The sequence below is a fragment of the Eptesicus fuscus genome, chromosome 13, assembly GCF_027574615.1.
Source record: "Eptesicus fuscus isolate TK198812 chromosome 13, DD_ASM_mEF_20220401, whole genome shotgun sequence".
Classification (NCBI taxonomy): Eukaryota; Metazoa; Chordata; class Mammalia; order Chiroptera; family Vespertilionidae; genus Eptesicus; species Eptesicus fuscus.
Genome location: NC_072485.1, coordinates 59,891,773 through 59,911,676, shown reverse-complemented (window position 1 = coordinate 59,911,676; position 19,904 = coordinate 59,891,773). Strand labels below are relative to the sequence as shown.

At 38.2% G+C, this 19,904-nt stretch overlaps 1 protein-coding gene and 1 long non-coding RNA gene across 8 annotated transcripts in view; one reads left to right on the top strand and one right to left on the bottom strand.

Annotated features, from left to right (window-relative positions):
* Positions 1-4,414: 4,414 nt before the first annotated feature.
* Positions 4,415-19,904, bottom strand: part of BBOX1 (gamma-butyrobetaine hydroxylase 1) — a 98,760-nt gene continuing 83,270 nt past the window's right edge. For all 7 annotated transcript variants that reach the window (XM_054724577.1, XM_054724575.1, XM_028156711.2 and 4 more), the window contains 4 exons: positions 17,815-17,920; positions 11,679-11,875; positions 6,766-6,932; positions 4,415-4,948 (listed from right to left, as the gene is read on the bottom strand). In XM_054724577.1, the coding sequence (XP_054580552.1) occupies positions 4,788-4,948; positions 6,766-6,932; positions 11,679-11,875; positions 17,815-17,920 (631 nt within the window). In that variant the 3' untranslated portion in view covers positions 4,415-4,787. The remainder of the gene's footprint in view (positions 4,949-6,765; positions 6,933-11,678; positions 11,876-17,814; positions 17,921-19,904) is intronic.
* On the top strand, positions 7,418-11,663 carry LOC129151058 (uncharacterized). Its single transcript, XR_008557857.1, has 3 exons — positions 7,418-7,434; positions 9,255-9,346; positions 11,611-11,663. It is a non-coding gene; the product is annotated as an uncharacterized LOC129151058 (long non-coding RNA).

The following is a 19,904-nucleotide window of genomic DNA, read 5'->3' as shown; positions in this document are numbered from 1 at the left end:
AGCCAAAAGTATCATAATTGCATATCAGCCTTCATCAAATAGCTCAAAAGTCACTTCCTTAGGGAAGCCTTCCTCAAGGCCCACTCCCCTGAGATGAGTCCTGTCTTATTTTCTGATCTTGTAGCTTCTCAGACTTTTCATCTATGGCATTTACCACAGTTAGTAGTTTATTTCTGTGATTATGTGATCAATGCCTGATGTTCCTGTTAGACTTTAGCTTTATGAAATCCCTTATGTCTGTCTTGTGCATCAGCGGCCTGAATAGTGTCTGGCACATAGTAGATGCATGAGTAATGCTAGAATGAATAGATAAGTGTAAAAATGTGTATGTAAGGCTCAATGGGAATCCGAGGAAAGAGTGCTTAAGCCTAACTGGGAGAACTAGGGAAGGATTGATAGGGGAGGTGAAACTTAAGCTGAATCTTAAAGGAAGAGAAGGAGTTTTCCAGGCATACAAGGTTGTAGGGAAGAGGAGTCCAGGCAGCTGGAAAAATATGTGCAGAAGCCCAGAGGTATGCTCTAAGCCTTTAAGTCCAACCAAATCACATTTTCATTGCAAGAACTTACAGTTCAAATTTATCCTCAAAATGATATTTTTTTTGAGGATGACATAAAGACGTATTTTTGTTTATAAAATGTCTCCTGTTTCTTAGTTTAAATTCCCGAACAGAGAAATTACCCTCCATGTTATTCAGTTTTTCCATAGAATTCTGTCTGTTGCATAAATTCTACCTCTCTAGTAGACATTTATGTACTCACTGTTTAGTGGTCAACTGGTTTGAGGGAGAAATAGAAACCAATGAAGATACCTTGTGTCTGACACATCATTCTGGTGACCTGGGGAGTCATTCCAATGAACCAGCCAAGAAGGTAATGTGCTTCGAGTCAAATCAGTGAAATGAATAGACAGTGAGTCCATGCTGCCAAATAGAGGTAAGTTCTAATCCAAGTTACATCAGATCTATTATGAATTTGGGGGAAAGTCAAATCTTTAGACCGTTATATCCAGGAAACCTAATCATCTGTAGTCGGAACCAGCTGCCGTAGCCCATAATATGTCATGTCCTATATAACACTTCAGAAATTGTTGCAACTGTATCCAATCATTCTGTTCTTCCTTTCCAGGACAAAAATAATGTTTTTTTCAACAGAGAAGGAAACAGCTAGTCCATGGGGTGCTGGCTTGGGATGCTGTCTTCTAATGACAAAATACAACGTGTAAGAGGTCTAGCTGATTTTGAATACAAGCCACCATTGTTTCTTTATGTATGAAGTGTAACCGATTCCACAAACGAGGCCAATATAACTAGGTTATCATCATACCATGAGGCTTATAACCTTGGTCCCAATCACGAAATGTCTCCAGGAAAATAAGTAATGATTTCATCCACCATCGATATACTTTCCAACTAGAGATCTCTAATCCAGGTCTTTGTCGTGAGCTGTATGTGTACATATATCCAACTGCCAAGTGAAATAGCTCAGGGGCAATGCAAGTTCAGTCTGTTTGAGACTGTATTCATTTTCTTGCTCAAAAATCTCGCTTCTGCTATTGTGGCTTCTCTCCTTGAGCAATAGAATTACAGTTAATTTCTCCCACCTAGAAACCTGGGAGATATCGTAGGCATCTCCCTCATCCTTCACTTACACTGGGTCATCTAGTCTAGATTGAGCCTTGTAAGTATCTCTCCATTCCCTCTTCCAGCATTTTAATTCAATCTTCTTAAGTTCTCATATGAGTTCCTAAGGTAGATTTATAAACGCATACATGGATTTATGACCTCTAATCTTTCTCATTTATAATTCCCTCCACAATGTACCCAGATGGATATTTAAAAAATGAATATCTGATCAAGGCAGTCTATCACTTGAACACCTTTAAATGGCTCCTCATTGCTTTCAGGATTAAATATCAACTCTTTAGTGCAACACATGTTTCAACATTTTATGACTTGGCTCCCATCTCTGTCTCCAGCCTTGTATATGTCTTCTCACCTTAATCCATCCTCTCCCTCTTCAGCCTCTTATTATACCTAATAATAGTTAACATCTATTGGCCACTCACCCTAAGCTGGGAACTATGCTAAAAGCTTTAAATCAGTGTTTTCCAAAGTTCTCTGAGGTGTTTGCTAAAAATATAATTCCTGGTCCTTATTCCAGACCCATTGAATCAAAATCATCAGGGAATGACTCTGGGAAGTTGAAATAAACACACACACACACACACACACACACACACACACACACACACACCATCATGGAGAGACATTTGGGAAAACAATGCTTTACATAAGCTTTTATTTAAACCTCATATAAATGAATGAGATAAGAACTGTTGTTAGTCTCATTTTAAGCTAGAAAAACTGAAGCTTAAGGGAAGAGGTAATTTGTCCAAAGACACATAGTTAACTGATTGTCATTATTATGATTTGAACCGAGGCATCCAATTCCAGAGTTTACACCACTGTTAAATTCTACTTTCTCACGTGTGTGTTAACACATGTGCTGTGTGCACTCTCAATTCTCTGTGCCTCTTCTGCCCTTGGAGTTGGGAAGTCGTTTTCCCATCTTTGCCTAGAAAACTACTATCAATCCTTGTTCAACTCAGCTGAAGCTTTCATTACCTCCCCAGTCTGGTTGGTTGCTTTCCCATGAACCATTCTGTTATTTTGTTGACATAATGTATCATCATTTCTGTCCTTGCCTGTTCCCCTACCAGACTAGAAGCAGACACATCTCCAGTCTTTCTGTGCCCTTGGTCTAGTAGAGTTCCTGGCATATCCAAGTTATGTGATAAATACCTTCTGAATGAATAAAGTATAATAAGTCACTTTAGCGTGGCAAGTGCTTGGGGTTTAGATGCTGTGAGTTGATGGGGTGAGGCTCACTCCAGAGAATTACTTGTTTTGGGGTATTGAATGCTGCCTCTTAGAACCAGGCCATGCTCCTTTGAACTCACTTGGTTTTTCATTCTAGGGGTGTTGTGAGGAGAGATGGGATTGAGAAACCAACCCATTCTTTTTGAAGTTCAAAGGAATCAAATGTGTGATATACTTTGGTAGCTCCAATAGAAAAAGAGAATGAAGGCCCCAGAAAGGGGCAGTGTTATGAGGGGAAGGAATGACTGAGCTGGCAATGTGAACTCTGGATATGCAAGGCTCAATGTCAGAGTTCAGAGAATTAGAGAGGTGTGCTGACATGGGCTTGGGGCACTCTCGATCCAGACTCCCAGTGCTATGGGTGCACTATGGATGCAAAGCTAAAGTTAAAACATAGTTGGAAGTAGTGTTCTCACTTGGTCTTAAGGCAACAGGGAGAGCTCTGTAGTGGTGTCAGTGAGTAAGACTTTTAAGAGAGGAGGCTTGGTGAGGGCCCAAAATGTATGGACTAAGGGTCTACATATTTCCAGGATTCCAGCAAACGATAATGCTCAGGCTTCCCTTTTTGGCAGGGGCACGAAAGGGACTGGGCTCACAGGAGTGGGATTTCCATGGCTGCCAGTGACATCAGTGTTCCACTATTGGGGACAAGGCAGTGGCCACAGAGGAAGCCAAGACCATCAGGTGAAGCTGTCCAGAAGTTCACAGACATCATGTTCATTTATGAGGGTTGCATGTGTCTTGGGTATACCTTTCCCAGTTATGAGTTGAAGGCAAGGAATGAGGGGAGCTGGCTCATGGATAGGTGTAAGCTATCTTGGCAGGTCTTGGAATATTTATTTATGGCACGAGAAATTTGGGCAGACTAGATTTTCTCTTAATGTGCATGCTTGGGTGTGGTGTCATAAGTTATGTTTAAAGGAAATGTTGAAATCACCAGGTGCAGGAGGTGTAGAAATTTGGGTAATAGAATTCTTTAACAAAAGTGAATAAAACAAGACCAACCAAAGAATGCATGCATATAAGCATAACCAATCGACACAGACACTAGCGGGGTGAGGGCATGAGCAGGGGGGTGGGAGGCAATGGGGGATAGGACACATATGTAATACCTTAATCAATAAAGAAAAAAGTAAAAAAAAAACAACCTAAAAACAAACAACCAAACCAAAAATACAAAAACAAAAAACACAAACAAACCCCCAAACCCCCCAAAAAACCAAGAAAGGCATCCTTTGTGTGTGTGTGTGTGTGTGTGTGTGTGTGTGTGTGGTAACTTGTATGCATATATGCATAGTCCATGGACACAGACAACAGTTTGGTGAAGGCCTGGGGGAAGGGAGGAAGTGGAGGGAAAATAGGCAACATCTGTAATAATGTCAACAATAAAAAATGAACTTAAAGTGAATAAAACAAATCTTTTAAAATATGAACCTTTTCTCAAGCATGGTAAAGACAATCATATGCAGTCACACAAAAAATGAGACCCCATAGGCAATAGAGCAAAACCACATTTTACATGAGACGAGTTTTATTTGAAACAAGCTTTATTTGAAACAAAGGCTTTCTTTAGAAAAGGTGTTATTTGAAGAAAGGTTTTATTTGGTACAACACTACTTGTAGGCATTCTGGAGACTCATTTATGGGCAACAGAAATTAGATCGCACATGCGCTACACCAGAAGGGATGCTCTGTTGGGAAAAAGAGAGAACACGGCTGCAGACATCTAAAGAGTTGGCATTGGAGGTGATTTCAAAGAAAAGAAAGCTCTCGTGAGGAAGGTGACACGTTCAATGCCAAAGAAATTAATATGTAAATAACAGGGATCAGGTCCGTGAAGACAAATATCCTTAGCTTAACTGACGAGATACTCTCATGGGAATCTTACTGAGATCACAGGCAGGGGATTCAGTTTCTATTCTGGACACTCCGCCTTAAGATGCGAAGCCTTGACATGACCACATCCCAGTCGGCGTAAGCTCCTTCTAGATGGCGGGATATCTCAGTCCCAGCTTCGTAGCTGCGGCGGCCATGCAGTAAGCGCCAGTTATCAAAAGTAATCACATCCCCTGGACAAAAGATTTCTCAATATGAATAATCATGTCTTTAATGTTTGCAGAGCTAGAAAATGCAAAATATCCTTGCTGCTTAGCTCATATCAAGAAACAGTATGTTTACTTCTTTACATAAAACCCATGCATTCACTTTGCACCCAAATCAGGCCACTGGATGCAAACAGCTTTAGACATTTTGACATTTGAACTACACCGCCTGGCCGGCTCCTGTGGGCACTTATATTGTTCTTACTTAAAAGGTTATCTTTGTGTAAAATGTTTGAGTTGCTCTTCCTGACTGTTACTTATCTCTTACTTAGAAATGTTTATTTCCAGATTAATAGCATCAAATAATTATACAGATAATGACCTTCTTGGCTTGTCTTCTATGTTCCTGGTATTTTATGCACATTATTTCTAAGCCTTGTAAAAATCCTAAAAAAAGAGAGTATTATCTCATCCTTTCATACTTGAGAAAACAGGGGCTTCGAAAAGTTGAGGGATTTGCCTGAAGCTACGTTGCCATTAAATGGTAAAGCTTGGATTCCAGCTCCTATTTATTTTGTATTTTTCTCCCATGGTATTTCCATTTTACATTACTACTCTAAAAATCAGCCTGGTGTGATTGCACAGTAGTGGGTTTATGAAGATTCCTAGTATTACTTTATTATACCACGATCAATTAAAAAAATAATCACAAATGAAAAAAGTCTTCTACTTGGTCAAATCAGTGGCAGAGAGAAATTATGCTTTTTATTTGAAACCTTCAGTTTGATGTTGTTTTACTGAGTCAAGATGGTCCAGGAAAAACACAGTGCTTTCTGTTCCTTTATTTATTTATTTTTAAAACATTTTTTTTTTTTTTTTATTGAGAAAGGAAGGGAGAGGGATATAGAGATAGAAACATCATCGATCGGCTTCCTCCTGCATGCCCATTACTAAAGACAGAGCCCACAACCTGGGCATGTGCCCTGACAGAGAATTGAACCAGTGATCTCTTGGTTCAAAGGTCCATGCTCTACCACTGAGCCACATCGGCCCAGCAAAATTAAGCAGTTCTTGAAGTTTTCCAGCTACTTGAAATAAAGGAGCAGAGCAGGCTCTTGTGGCTCATTGGTTGAGCATTGACCCATGAACCAAGAGGTCACTGGTTTGATTCTCAGTCAGGGCACATGCCAGGTTGTGGGCTCAATCCCCAGTAGGGCGTGTGCAGGAGGCAGCTGATCAATGATTCTCTGTCATCATTGATGTTTCTATCTCTCTATCCCTCCCTCTCCCTTCCTCTCTGAAATAAATAAAAATATGTATGTTTTTTAAAAATAACTGCTTTATTTCTGGTAACACAATGTCGACCAGATCAGATAAGTTTAATGAATAAACATTACTCCTATAGTTTAGAGTGAGAATCATGAGGGTAATTTGATGTCTACCAGGATAGAAGAATTAAGTACAAGCTTCAGTTTATATTGATTGGCTATCAGGGTAGAAAATATAAGTCATCAGTCTTGACATCAGACATGAGATTTCCTTAGGTCTATAGCTTATCTTTCAGGTATTTATTCTTTAGGTTGGAGTTATTAAATTTTGCTGTGCTTAAGAAATACCTAGGAACTTGTTAAAAATGAATATTTTAAAGCCCCGAGAGTCAATAGAGCGGCGTGGGTCTGGGAGTCTGCTCTTTAAGCAAGCTGGCTGCTCCCCAAGATTCTACTGTAAGTGTTCCACATTCAGTGCTTGAGCAAAACAGTGCTCTATTGCTCTAAATGGTTAAGGTTGAAGGAAACACATCCTTCAACATCCTTTCAGTTGTTTGAGAAAACATGTTCACTGACCTGGATTCATCTTAAAAGTGAACTTGGATTCTTTACAGTTCATGAGGTCCACAAACTCCTTCAGAGCAGCATAAAAAGGCTGAACCTTTTCAACAGGTACATCGAATATCGTGTCTCTCGTTGCATTATTGAAGTTGATTCGAATCACTTGGCCTTTATCATCTAATCTGTTTTTTTTGAAAGAGAAAAAGTTAAATATATAAGTCACAAAGTATCGATTTACATTTATAAGGATCAATTTGTCTTGGGAGATGTTTCTGAAATACAGTCTTGAAGAATCCAAGTGCATGTACAGAAAAAGTTAATGTTATCTGTGGTACAATGTATTTATTTCTTTTTTCATTTAGAGAGTATTTTTGAAATCTTACCCCCTAAGTGCCAGAATGATTCAAATTGATTTAAAATAAACATTACTGAAGACTATCATTATAAAGTTTTTACGTTTTGGAGGAACAAATTCATTCTTCATTCTTTAAAACAGTAGCTTTTACATTACTAAAGTATTTTTATGTTATACTTTAGAAATTGGGCTTTTAAGTATGATTTTATTGGAACATTATTGGAAAGAAAGACCTGTTTTTTAAAAGTTTGAAACATACTTTTCTAATTCAATCCCTAGTTTACAGATGAGGAAACTGAGGGACAAAGAAAAGAAGAGACTAGCCTAAGGTACATTCTTTGAATCTTTCTACCTGTGGCACCCTTTGTGCAATCCTCCATGTTACTGACAAGGATGCTATGACTTTAACTTCTTGGGGGTCTTTCATCTTAGCCATTCTGGTGATCAGTTCTTTTTTAAAATTTTTATTGATTTCAGAGAGGAATGGAGAGGGAGATAGAAACATCAATGATGAGAGAGAATAATTGATTGGCTGCCTCCTGCATGCCCCACACTGGGGATAGAGACCACAACCCAGGCATGTGCTCTGACTGGGAATCTAACCATGAACTCCTGGTTCATAGGTGGACACACAACCACTGAACCATGATGGCCAGGCAGTTCTTTTTTTCACTAATACCACAATTCCTTGATGGGAATAGTTATGGTAATTATGAACTCTCTATTCTAGAGTGAAAGGAACCTTGTGATTTATTAATCAAATGCAATAATAATTGTGTATCTCATGGTATATTGTGCTAAGCTTTAATTTCCGAGAGTTCACATACATAAGCAAAAATAATCAGTTTTCTGTGTGTGTGTGTGTGTGTGTGCGTGCGTGCATGTGTGTAACAATCTCTGTCTCCTTTCACCTATTATTTACTCTCTATCTGAGAAAACAAGACACATTTATTATTTAGCATTCTCAGCAAGGACATGAGGGGAAATAGAAAGCAAATTAGTTATAAGGTCTATAGAAGACATTGTTTTGTTGATTGAAAAATGTTAGAGGAGATGAATAGCTGGCATCTTGAAAAGCTGCCAATGACGTTATAACATAAAAAATACTTAAATATGTAAAAGCTTTGTAAGAAGGAAATCATGTGTACAATAACAGAATAAAAGGAAGGTTCCTGTGCAGGGTTACATGCTAAGAAACGGTAAAAAGCTCCCCAAAACGATAAATGACTGGCTATATATTAACTATACAAAGACAAGAATTTAAATATAAACTAGCACCATGGTAACTATAAACCAGCAAGAGATCATCAGTGATGCCAACAATAGAACACAATGAAAGAACTGTAGCATCACCTCCTACAATCTGCTGGTGCTGTGACTGCTCCTCACTACTTACAATATTATGTCTCATTGAGAGAGAATGATACTTGATGGGACTTCTTGAATTTGTTGAGGAAATGGCACTATAGTGTTGTCCACTACATCACATTTTATGAGGATGGGCAATAAAAATTTATTTCAGATTAGAAGCATCTTGAATCTTGCAAATTAAATTATGTTCCCTCCTTTCTTTGGTCTCTAGACCAAACTTGGAGCTGAAATCTATTACCAGTATATGTGTTGAACTTTATGGAAATTCTAGCTAGCTAAAATTTATTCTGCCCTTTCTGAGTCAGAAAGGGGCATTCATTGATCATCTCTATTCATTTCTACTTCAATAGTATGTGGTAGTTATTAAATTAATCCCCTTTTACTGGCTTCCTTTTTACCATGGGTTAGCCAGCATAAGTCACTTGACCAAAATCGTGAAACTAGGGAAGGAGTTTTCTTTATGTGATTGAATTTGAAACCACTAAGAAGCATTGCTATAGCTTAACCTCACCATTATTATTTTTTGTCCAAGTTTCTTTATTTGTTTATTTTTTTCTTGTACTGTATCTAACTCTGTTAACAGCCTCCAAGTCTTTTTGTACTAGATAGGACATAAACATCTCAAAAGAATTATAGCATGTACAAACAAAGAAAATGAAATGAACCCAAACACAGAGAGGACCAAGGCCTTGATTAACTAAAACCCTCATTGTTTCATCTCCTATTGTTAAAAATACATTATTAAGCGAGTTAATGTTAACCATTTGATATTCTCTAGGCATGTTTTGAGACCTTGAAAATGGTCAAATTTTGGAAATTTACTACCAAAGATAACAAAGCCAAATCATGACTCAGATGGTGAACATTCAGGTAATTTCACTCAATAGCTAAGTTTTTAGCCTCTCTTCACTAGCCTTGCAGAATCGGCAATCATATTGGGCCACAACAAAATTAACATTTATCATGGGTCCCCCACCTCCAGTGGATCCCCTCTGATAAGTCTAGTACCCACCTGACAGCATACACAGTTATTACAGTATTATTGACTATATTACCTGAGCAGTACTTCACATCCCCATGACTACTTTGTAACTACTTAATCTCTTTACTTTTCAACCATCCTCCTCAGCCCTTCCCATTGACAGCCAGTAATTTATTATCTGTATCTATGAGTCTGTTTCTGTTTTGTTTGTTTATTTTGTTCTGCAGATGCCACATACAAGTGAAACCATATAGTATTAGTCAGTCTCTGTCTCTCATAGGTTTTTAAGGTAACTTTTGAACAGTTAAAACTGTTATGTTAAAACTAGTAATCCAAGAGTTAGTTCTTCTCTTTCCCATCTCAATGACTGACCTCTCAGAGAATGTTATCTTGAACTAGAGTTTATTTTTGACCTCTGTCTTTTTCTCACATCCTTCATCTACTATGTCAGAAAAATATGCTGTTTTGATCTACAAAATATGTCCCAAAACAAATGTGTCTCCACACTTCCACTATTACCACTTGGACCATTCATGTTCAAGGCACCCTCTCCTCTAACTTGAAGTCCTGCAGTAGCTTCCAAACTGGTCTTCCTGCATCAATCCTTGCTCTTCTACATTCCATTCAACCCAGCAGCCAGGATGATGGGTTTAAAATGTACATAAGTTTGTATAAATGCAAATGTCTCTCTTTTGGTCAAAATCTTGCAGCAGCTCCTATTTCATTAACAGTGAAAGCCAATGACTTACCATGGCTAGCAAGGCTCTTCATGGACTTTCCCCCATTTGACCTCCTCTCTTAATACTCAGCTCTACCCTGGCCCTTGGCTGGATTGATTGCACCAGACATGCTCCTAGGCCTTCTCAAGTCCTTTGCTCTAGCTGTTTCAGAAAATGATTACCTCTGAGCAATCTTCCTCATTTCTTTAAGTTTTTGCTCAAGTATCGTCTATTAAGTAAAACTTTCCTCACCACATTATTTAATCATGCAAGTTCTATCCTCCCTAAGTATTTGGTCCTACAGATTCTCCTTATCCTTTCCTACCTTTCCTTTTTTTTCTTGAGTACGTAAAAATGTTTTAACATTCATTGTAATTTATTCATTTGTTTTAAAATTTCTAATTCTCTCATTCTCCATTAGACTGTAAGCAGGGATCTTTGTTTTGTTCACTGATATATGCCAAGCACCAAGAAGAGTGGCTGGCCTCCATAAATATTTGTTAAATGAATAAATGAAGGCTCTATTGTGTATACCAGACAACTGAGTTAGTACACTGGAAATCTGATTATTTATTAAATGAGTTTACTTTCATATTATTTGGCTATTTCTCCTGAAAGAAGAATATAAACTCAATTCTAAAATTGGAAACACCCCAAAATCCACCAATAGGATCTTATTAAATAAACCATATCCTAGAAACACAGTGTAAAATAATTTTCAAAAGAAGGATCCATTTTTGGCCTTTTGTAGATACTTAAAAAATTATGATCGGATAATGTCAGATGAAAAGAGAACACCAAATGTTCCATGTAGGGAACATAAGATTTTTGTTGGCATCCATTTGGGAAGACATCCCGTTTCATTCTCAGTCCATGTGGTTCAGATGAGGCTGTCCTTGCCCCGGGAATGAACATGTGACCTAGGAATGGTTAATAAGAATTGTCTGACTTTCGGTCTATGGTGATTGTTTCAAGGATACACTTGGACACAAATTGGGCAGTGAGTCATTTAGCTTTGTTGTAGCCATTGGGAAATAAACACTTTCTCTGTGCTGTGTTTACCAGATCTCAGGATAGTGAAAACTTGGAACTTTCATTGATTATCTTTGAAAAATGAAGTCAACACAAAGGATGGCAAAGCTAAGGGGTGAAGAAAAAAAAGAGATCAATTTCAGATAACACTGTTTTAACTCCTGGATCTATCTCATCATTAGATTCTTCTACTTCTGTCTAAAAATGTTCTGACTAACACAATCATACTGATCATAACTAGGTAGAACTTAGGTTTTAAAAACTAAGTAAAAATTAAGTGTATATGAAGTCTTAGTTATGTCTCATATGAAATTTGATAATTTTTTTTATGGTGGAAAGATTCTTTTTTACTGTAATAAAAAGTAGAGCTCTGGCATTAACTGAAGCTTTCTGTGTTTTAGCTTTAGGTTAATGAAGCTTTTGCTGTCAGCTGTTGTATTGCTGTGAGAAATTTATAAATAACTCTTACTCTATAATTTTGTGTTTGGATTGCACAGAGAAGTCGCAGTAATCCATTCCAATGTCTGTGAAGTCCACAAAGGTAGAGGACAAAAGCTGGAATGCCCGAGGATTATTTTCCTTGAGCTTTCGGCATATGTTAAATCCATCTACAATTTCTGAATCACCCCCGGTGACTGTTTGTTTTATGCAGTGCAGAAGCTGAACCTATAAAAAGAAATAGAGAAATAGGTTTTTAAATGATACGTACTCACATTTTTTGACACTGCAGTAAAGAAAGCTACAGGAAGATACGGATGCACTAAAATCGACAAACCTTTTTTTATCTGTCTTTGGGTCATCAGACAAAGGGGCTGGGGAGAAAAAGTTGCTCGCCATCAATAGTTTATAGTTCAAAGATTGTTGCAGTTGAAGACATGGACGTGGGCATACTAATGTTCATTAGTAAACAAAAGGCACAGATGGAAATAGGGGCAGGGAGCTAGCACTTCATGTTGGAGTATTTAAGCCCCTCACCTTGGCCTTACAAAGGAGGTGGGACCTAATCTGGGTCAAGGAGGGTGGATACGATTTTGAATACGGTAGAAAAGAATGGAGAGAGTGAATCAGGTGGCAGCGATGATTGGTATGCAAAAATGCACACTTCCCTAGGCATCAAAAAGTTTGGCTGCCGTAGAGGATCACACCTGGGAATGGTAGATGCAGTTGGAAAGGCAATTTTGAACCTCATCATGGAGAGTCTTAAATATCAGATGAAGGGTATTGGACTTTGTTTTGTGCTCAGAGGAGCGTCATTAAAGGCTTTTGAATATGGAAGTAAAGACTGCATTAAACTATATCAGTCCAGTGGTGTTATATGGGGTAAATTATTTAAGGTGGGAACTAAGGAGAGTGTAATATAATAGTTCATATGGACGGATAAGAAGCTAATGATGGCCCTAGCTGGTTTGGCTCAGTGGATAGAATGTTTGCCTGCAGACTGAACAGTCCCAGGTTCGATTCCGCTCAAGGGCACATGCCTAGGTTGCAGGCTCGATGCCTAAAATGGGGCATGCAGGAGGCAGCCAATCAATGATTCTCTCTCGTCTTTTATGTTTCTATCGCTCTCACCCTCTCCCTTCCTCTGAAATCAATAACAAATATTAAAAATAAAGAAGCTAATGATGAGGGCTATGAGGATGAATAAACCTAAGAAATATTGGGAATGAGAAACCAAAAGGAGAGTATTAGTTATTTTTATTAAGGTTTAGAAGGAAACGTTAAACATTATTTCATTTTGTAAAGCAAAACATAGTAAAATTTAAAAAATACTTTCTTCTATTAAGCAGAGTTTGTTTTCTTTGGTTATGTGACTCCTTTTGGTAAGTCAGCATGGGTGGGTTATTTCTAATAACTAAATTTAGACCCTGACTTTCTGCTTAGAGAGACTAACCGCATTCAGCTGTGAAAACTTTATTCTTACAGAGTGGAATAAAAGAAAACAAAAAAGCACCCAATGTCTGGCAGTTCTTATTGAAAGGAAAAGGCAACTATGATCAAATAGCCAGACTAGGGGGTAATTATGAGTGGGGAAAATATCGATTTAACTTGCTTATCTCCATAGATTTTCTAGAACAGTGCCATCCATTTGAACTTCCTGTAACGATGGAAATGTAGTGACTAGTCCCACATGGCTACTGTGCATTTGAAATGTGGTTAGTACAACCAAGGAGCTAGATTTTAGATTTTATTTAATCATAACTAATTTAAATTAAAATTTGAAAAGTCATTTGTGGCTCATGACTACTGTAGGAAATAGTGCAGGTCTAGACCACAATCCTCCAACCTCCCCAAACTACATACATTTTTCTCAATGTTTTAAATCTTATGCATACTTGTTCTCAAACTATGATTGTGTAATTTACATTTATTAAGTCCTCACCCTGGTCCTTAGAATTTTATACTTTTGTCTTCATTTTTTAGGTGAAGAAGCTGAGACCTAGAGTTGAAAAATTCAGCCAGCTAGTAAAACTCAGCTAACCCATGGTAACACTGCTATTCAAACTTTGGTCTATTTGCCTCAAAATCCTCATACATCAACTTCCTTTCCTATAAAGAGAGAAGTCTCTTTATAGCACTCCTAATAATTCAGTATTGTTTGGTGTGTGTCTCTGTGGTTTGTAAATATAAACTTCCATCGTAGATTGATGATGCCTTATTTTCTGATGTTAGGAGAAAACTGGTCTAAATTAATAATAATTCAGTCTTTAAGTTTATGCTGTTTTCTTTTAAACTAAAACACACACATGTGCCAAAGCTGACCAAGTCATTGCAGAAAACCATCTCATCACTAGGGCAGTGAGGGGTGAAGCAGCATGATTAAAAATAAGATAAAATAAAAATTTCCACTTCAAATATACTAAACTCCAAGAAGACAAAACAATAGCATAACTTTGTCCCTGGGAGAATCAAAATGTTTCTTAAATCCTTTTAGATTTTGCCATAATGAAGTCATAGAATATTTCCAATATACATCTTTAAAAAAGGTCAACTGATGCCTTTTACATATGGCAAGGCCAACTAATAATCTTCTCTTGTATATTTACATTTTAATGCAATCTTATGAAAGAAAAAAGGTGATGGAGCCAGACAACATTTTCACTGCTAACTCAAAAGAAAAATACTGTATTGCGTGATGTGTATAAAACCCAATTTTATTTCATGTAAGTCATACAGAACCAAAAATATTTTCTTTATAAATGTTGCTTTATGACAGCATGTGACTTCTGGCCCAGTCAGAGAAGTCGGGCGAAGCAACATCTGTGTTTCATTAGAGCCGTGTCTCCTTGTCCTTGCCCCATATGATCCAAATTGATCAAATGGAACTCTCGACAGGTAACTTATCCAGATCATTTCATCTGTACTGGAAGAACATGGACTAATTCTGTTTGTTATGGAAAACACTGGAACTTAGGGACAAATCCCCCTCAATAATTCAAAATGGAAACTTGAACAATACACAAACAGTGCCTACATTTTAATGATTCCTCTGCTAGAATTTAGACATTTCAGGAATCATCTTTTATTTTAAAAATCTCCCATGTGGTCATTAACTTTAGATGTTTCATTTGCTGATGGGAAACAGGCACACTTTTGTGGCATTTTTTTGCCTCTTTATAGCATACCTGTTACTAGTATTTCTCGATTGCAAGGAAAGGTGCTGGGTTAAGTCTTGAGATATAGAGAAGTCTAAAATTAAGTTCCGTATTTAAAGAGTTTGTTATCTATGATAATGTCTATAAATAATCATCACATTATATAAATGATGGAAATTTGAAAGTCCAACTCAAGACCCATATTGTGCAGTGAAAGATGGAGGCCCAAGTTCAAGTACAAGTTCCCTATTCATCAGATGTCACCCTGTGAAAGTATTCAGCCTTGCTGTGCATCATTTCCTCATTTCCTGTTTTTTTAATAAAAAAAACATGATTTATTCTGTCTACCTTAAAGGAATGTAGCCGATAAAATGGTATAAGTAAAAATACTTTGAAGGGGTGTAAAATGCTGTGAAAATGTCAAGCATTATACTTCAGGAATATTTATGAAGTCATTTAGTCACTTTTCCATAGGCTTTCAATTTTAACCCAGAAACAAAACCTAAACTCATAAAAAACAAACAAAAACAAAACAAAACCAGCAGATAATTTAAAAATTCAAATAAAAGCTTTCTAGTTTGATTTTTAAAACTTTATTTCATCTAACTTCTCCAACCTATCTTGAGCAGATGAATGGGGCTGATTAGTTTGGTTTGTAACCCCAAGGGTTTTAGAAAATGTCTGGACCACAATTAGAACAAATCACATTGTGTGTGTCTCTTCCTGCCTCCAAACCCCATCTGAAAATGTGACTAGAATGGTCATTTCAGTATCATTTAGTTCAAAGAAATCATGTGGTATCATTCTCAACAAAATAATTTAAAATATGAAGTCATATTCTAGACTAGCTTAGTTAATGCAGGCTAGGACAATGGGTAGCAAGAAGGGCACAGAGAAAAGGTGTTCAGTCAACATGTTGAAAAAAAAAAAACAGACAAATTTTGATTTTTATCCATTTTACCTTCATTAACTAGAGAATTAACCCAAATTTCCACTTCCATTTGCCCTTGAAGATATGAATTTCTGTGTAATATTGCATTGTCCTATTTAACTCTAAAAATAGAAACAAGCCCAGCTCTGTGGTTGCGCAATGACCTAGGAACCAAGAGGTCATGGTTCAGTTCCCAGTCAGGGCTTATGCCTGGGTTGCAGGCTAGCTCCCCAGTGTGGGGTGTGCAGATGGCAGCTGATCAATTATTCTCTCTCATTATTGATGTTTCTATTTCTCTCTCCTTTCCTCTCTGAAATCAGTAAAAATATATTAAAAAAATAGAAACAAAGTATCTTTTTAAAGGTAGTTTCCTGACCATATACTTTTTGGTTTAGCAAAATGATGCTTTTGCAAAAATGTAGCTGGTTTACTAAAACGACAGTTTCGGCCCTAACTGGTTTTGCTCAGTGGATAGAGTGTTGGTCTACGGACTGAAGGGTCCCAGGTTCGATTCTGGTCAAGGGCATGTACCTTGGTTGTGGGCACATCCCCAGTAGGGGGTGTACAGGAGGCAGCTAATCGATGTTTCTCTATCATCGATGTTTCTAACTCTCTATCCCTCTCCCTTCCTCTCTGTAAAAAAATCAATAAAATAGCCCTAACCGGTTTGGCTCAGTGGATAGAGCGTCGGCCTGTGGACTCAAGGGTCCCAGGTTCGATTCCAGTCAAGGGCATGTACCTTGGTTGCGGGCACATCCCCAGTAGGGGGTGTGCAGGAGGCAGCTGATTGATGTTTCTCTCTCATCGATGTTTCTAACTCTCTCTCCCTCTCACTTCCTCTCTGTAAAAAAATCAATAAAATATATATTAAAAAAAATCAATAAAATATATATTTAAAAAATAAAATAAAATGACAGTTTTGTAATAACATAGGGGAAGAGGATCCTAGATATTCTCCCGAGAGATTTGTGGCTCCACACTGAATATCCTCCTTGACGAGGAATGTGATAGATGGGAGAGTAGATGGTTTTCCAAACTAGCCAGGGTTACTCTGCTCCATGCATTTACACCCTCTATGTAGTCTGTCTTTGCAGCTTCTCCCATAAAAGGTGAACTCTACTTCCCCCACTTCTTGAATCTGGTCTAAACTTATGATTTACTTTGACCAAAAAGCATAGCAGAAGTGACATTATGTTGGTTACTAGCCTAAGTCTTGAGAGGCTTTGTATATTTGGTTTGCTCTCTGGAAACTCTGCCAGCTGCCATGTGCATAAGCCTGAACTAGCCAGCTGGAGGATGATATGATAGAGCAAGGGGGACAGGGACAAACCAGCTCAACCATCACCTCGGTCAACCAGCCCCAGCCGACTCAGCAGCAGCAGCAGAACTGCCCAGATGAACGCAGCCCAGACTGTAAAAACATGACCTAAGTAAGTGGCTGTTCTTTTAAACCACTAAGTTATGGAGATGGTGTTTGTTTTTGTGGGTTTAGTAATAGCTAATTAATATGAATGATGGCCGTATGACTTTGTGGGGGAAATCTACATTGTGTTCCCCTTTTTCTTTTTTCTTTTCCCTATTTTTTCTTTTAAATCTCTTGCGATTGGTAAATGTGCAAAAAGACCTCAAAATGTACTGGCGCTAACTGGTTTGGCTCAGTGGATAGAGCGTCGGCCTGCGGACTGAAGGGTTCCAGGTTCGATTGTGGTCAAGGGCATGTACCTTGGTTGCAGGCACATCCCCAGTAGGGGGTGTGCAGGAGGCAGCTGGTCGATGTTTCTAACTCTCTATCCCTCTCCCTTCCTCTCAGTAAAGATGTACTGCTGTGGTAAAATGTCTAGGCAAAGCCAAAAGTGCCAATAGTTGAAGGAAAAAACAAACAATGTTAAGAAATATACATGAGAATCTTTGATCCCTTGGGAATGGGAATCTATTCAGGATTTAGGTACAGAGATATTGAGTTTGGGTTGGATTTGGAGAAAGCATAGGGCAAATTAGCTATATATTACGATTGTCTAGGCTCCAAATAGAGGATATTGGTCCTTGGCCTGCCTTGTGGAATGTGGCGAGGCTCACCTTACCCCAGGTGGGTGATGGAGCGCTGGGTAATCAGTGTGAAAGCTGAGCTTCCCAGTTGTGTAAGCCACATTGTTTGCGTCGATTTTGTCTTGCACTTGCCAAGTATGTCTGTAAAATACAAGAAACATATGTTTAAACAGGCCGTAACTGAGCCAGAGGAAATGTGTTAAAATGAACTTGATACATGGGGGGAATGGAAACTTCTCATTTTATGAAATAATTCCCATAATGATGATGAGCCAAGGAAGATGTGTCTGACCTTTCTTTGTCTAAAGTAATCATTTCCGAATTAGCATCTCCTCACTGCTCTTCTCCTCTCCAAAAGAGAGTAAATTTGTCTATTTGACAGAGTTCATAAAGAGGTGTATGTGGAATTTAGGTTGTTTTTAATAGCTTCATGCCTTTCTAGAAATGATTTATTGAGGTGAAATTGATATAACATAAACCATTCTGAAATGAATAATTCAGTGGCATGTTATACCTTTATAATGTTGGTAACTACCATCTCTATCTATCTGGTTTCAAAAACATTTCCATTACTCTAAAACCTCTTACCCATTAAGAAGTTTCTTTCCATTCTACAGTCATAGTTCAACATCTTCCCCTCTCCTCTGTGTTTCTGAAAAAATGCAGAGGTTTGGACAGACTCTATTTTCTTTCTTTGGCAAAGCTATAGATGATGTTATCTTCTTTTATGACAAGACAGAATATTTAGGTGTCTTTCTGTTTGTAGTGTTTTTTCACTTGTAACTTTTCTCGCAACTACTATTTGATTTCCCCATATAATAGCTTATATAGGGATGATGAGAAAAATGCTTGATTCTTTCTTTTTATTTACCACTAGAGGCCCGGTGCATGGATTTGTGCGCTGGTGGGATCCCTCAGCTTGGCCTGTGCCCTCTTGCAATCCGGGACACCTTGGGGGATGTTGGACTGCTGGTTTTGGCCCGATTCCCTGGCCTGTGGGGATTGGGCTGAAACCAGCAGTCCAACATCTCCTGAGGGATGTAGTAGTGCGTGAAGTGAAGTGGCAGGTGGCCAGGGAGGAGCCCGAGCCCAGGCTGGGCACCACCCTGTTCCCACTCATCCTGGCCCCGCTGCATCTGCCGCTGCCGCCACAGGTAGCACTGCTGCGGAGGCGGGAGAGGCTCGTGCTGCTGAAACTGTGCTCGCCAGCCATGAGCCAGGTGTCTGGCGCCCGTTGGTCAGCTGAGCAGTGCTCCCGCTGTGGGAGCATACTGACTACCAGAGGGCAGCTTCTGTGTTGAGCATCTGCCCCCTGGTGTTCAGTGTGCATCATAGCGACTGGCCAACTGGTTGTCCGGTTGTTCAGTCACTTAGGCTTTTATATATATAGATATTGCAATGTAATGGATTAGTGTTTTACCAATATAAGGTGAATGATTATTTTTTTTAAAAATAACATTATTGATAAAAATGTATTAAAACTAGACAGAGATAATGGTTTCACAACATTGTCATTTTACTAAATGACACAGAATTGTATGCTTTGAAATGGTTAAATTTAAGTTATGTAAAGTTTACTTCCATTACCAAAAAATAGCTTGCCTTAAAAGTTAAAAAAAAGTTAACAGAACTAGTAATGACTTGCAACCCTGTGACAAGGAAAGAAACCATTTTTCAGATTTTTGTAAAGCTTTTCAGAAGATTAAGACAATGGGTGATTAGAAAGAAACTGTGTTCCTAAATGAACCCAAGTGTAGTTTGAAAAAAAAAGTCACTATACATGCACATGATTTTATTGCTGTTATAATGTATATTTATTAACTATGTTCACATTTATGAAATAATTTTTCAATAAATGTATATTGAGCACCTATTCTATTTGAGACATTGTTTTTTAATAGAGCTAGAGCAGGGAACAAAAAAGTCAAGCAAATGACCAAATCCCATATCACACAGGGATAAGTGCTATAAAAAAAATAAAGTCAGGTAAGGAGGTAAGAACTGGGGGTCAGAGGATTACCATGGCAGAGATGATGCTTTGGGAAGTGCTCTGGAAAGAGCTGGAGTTTTTCACAGAGATTTGAATGAAGTCAGGGAAGGAGAAGTATGCATTTCTGGGACATTT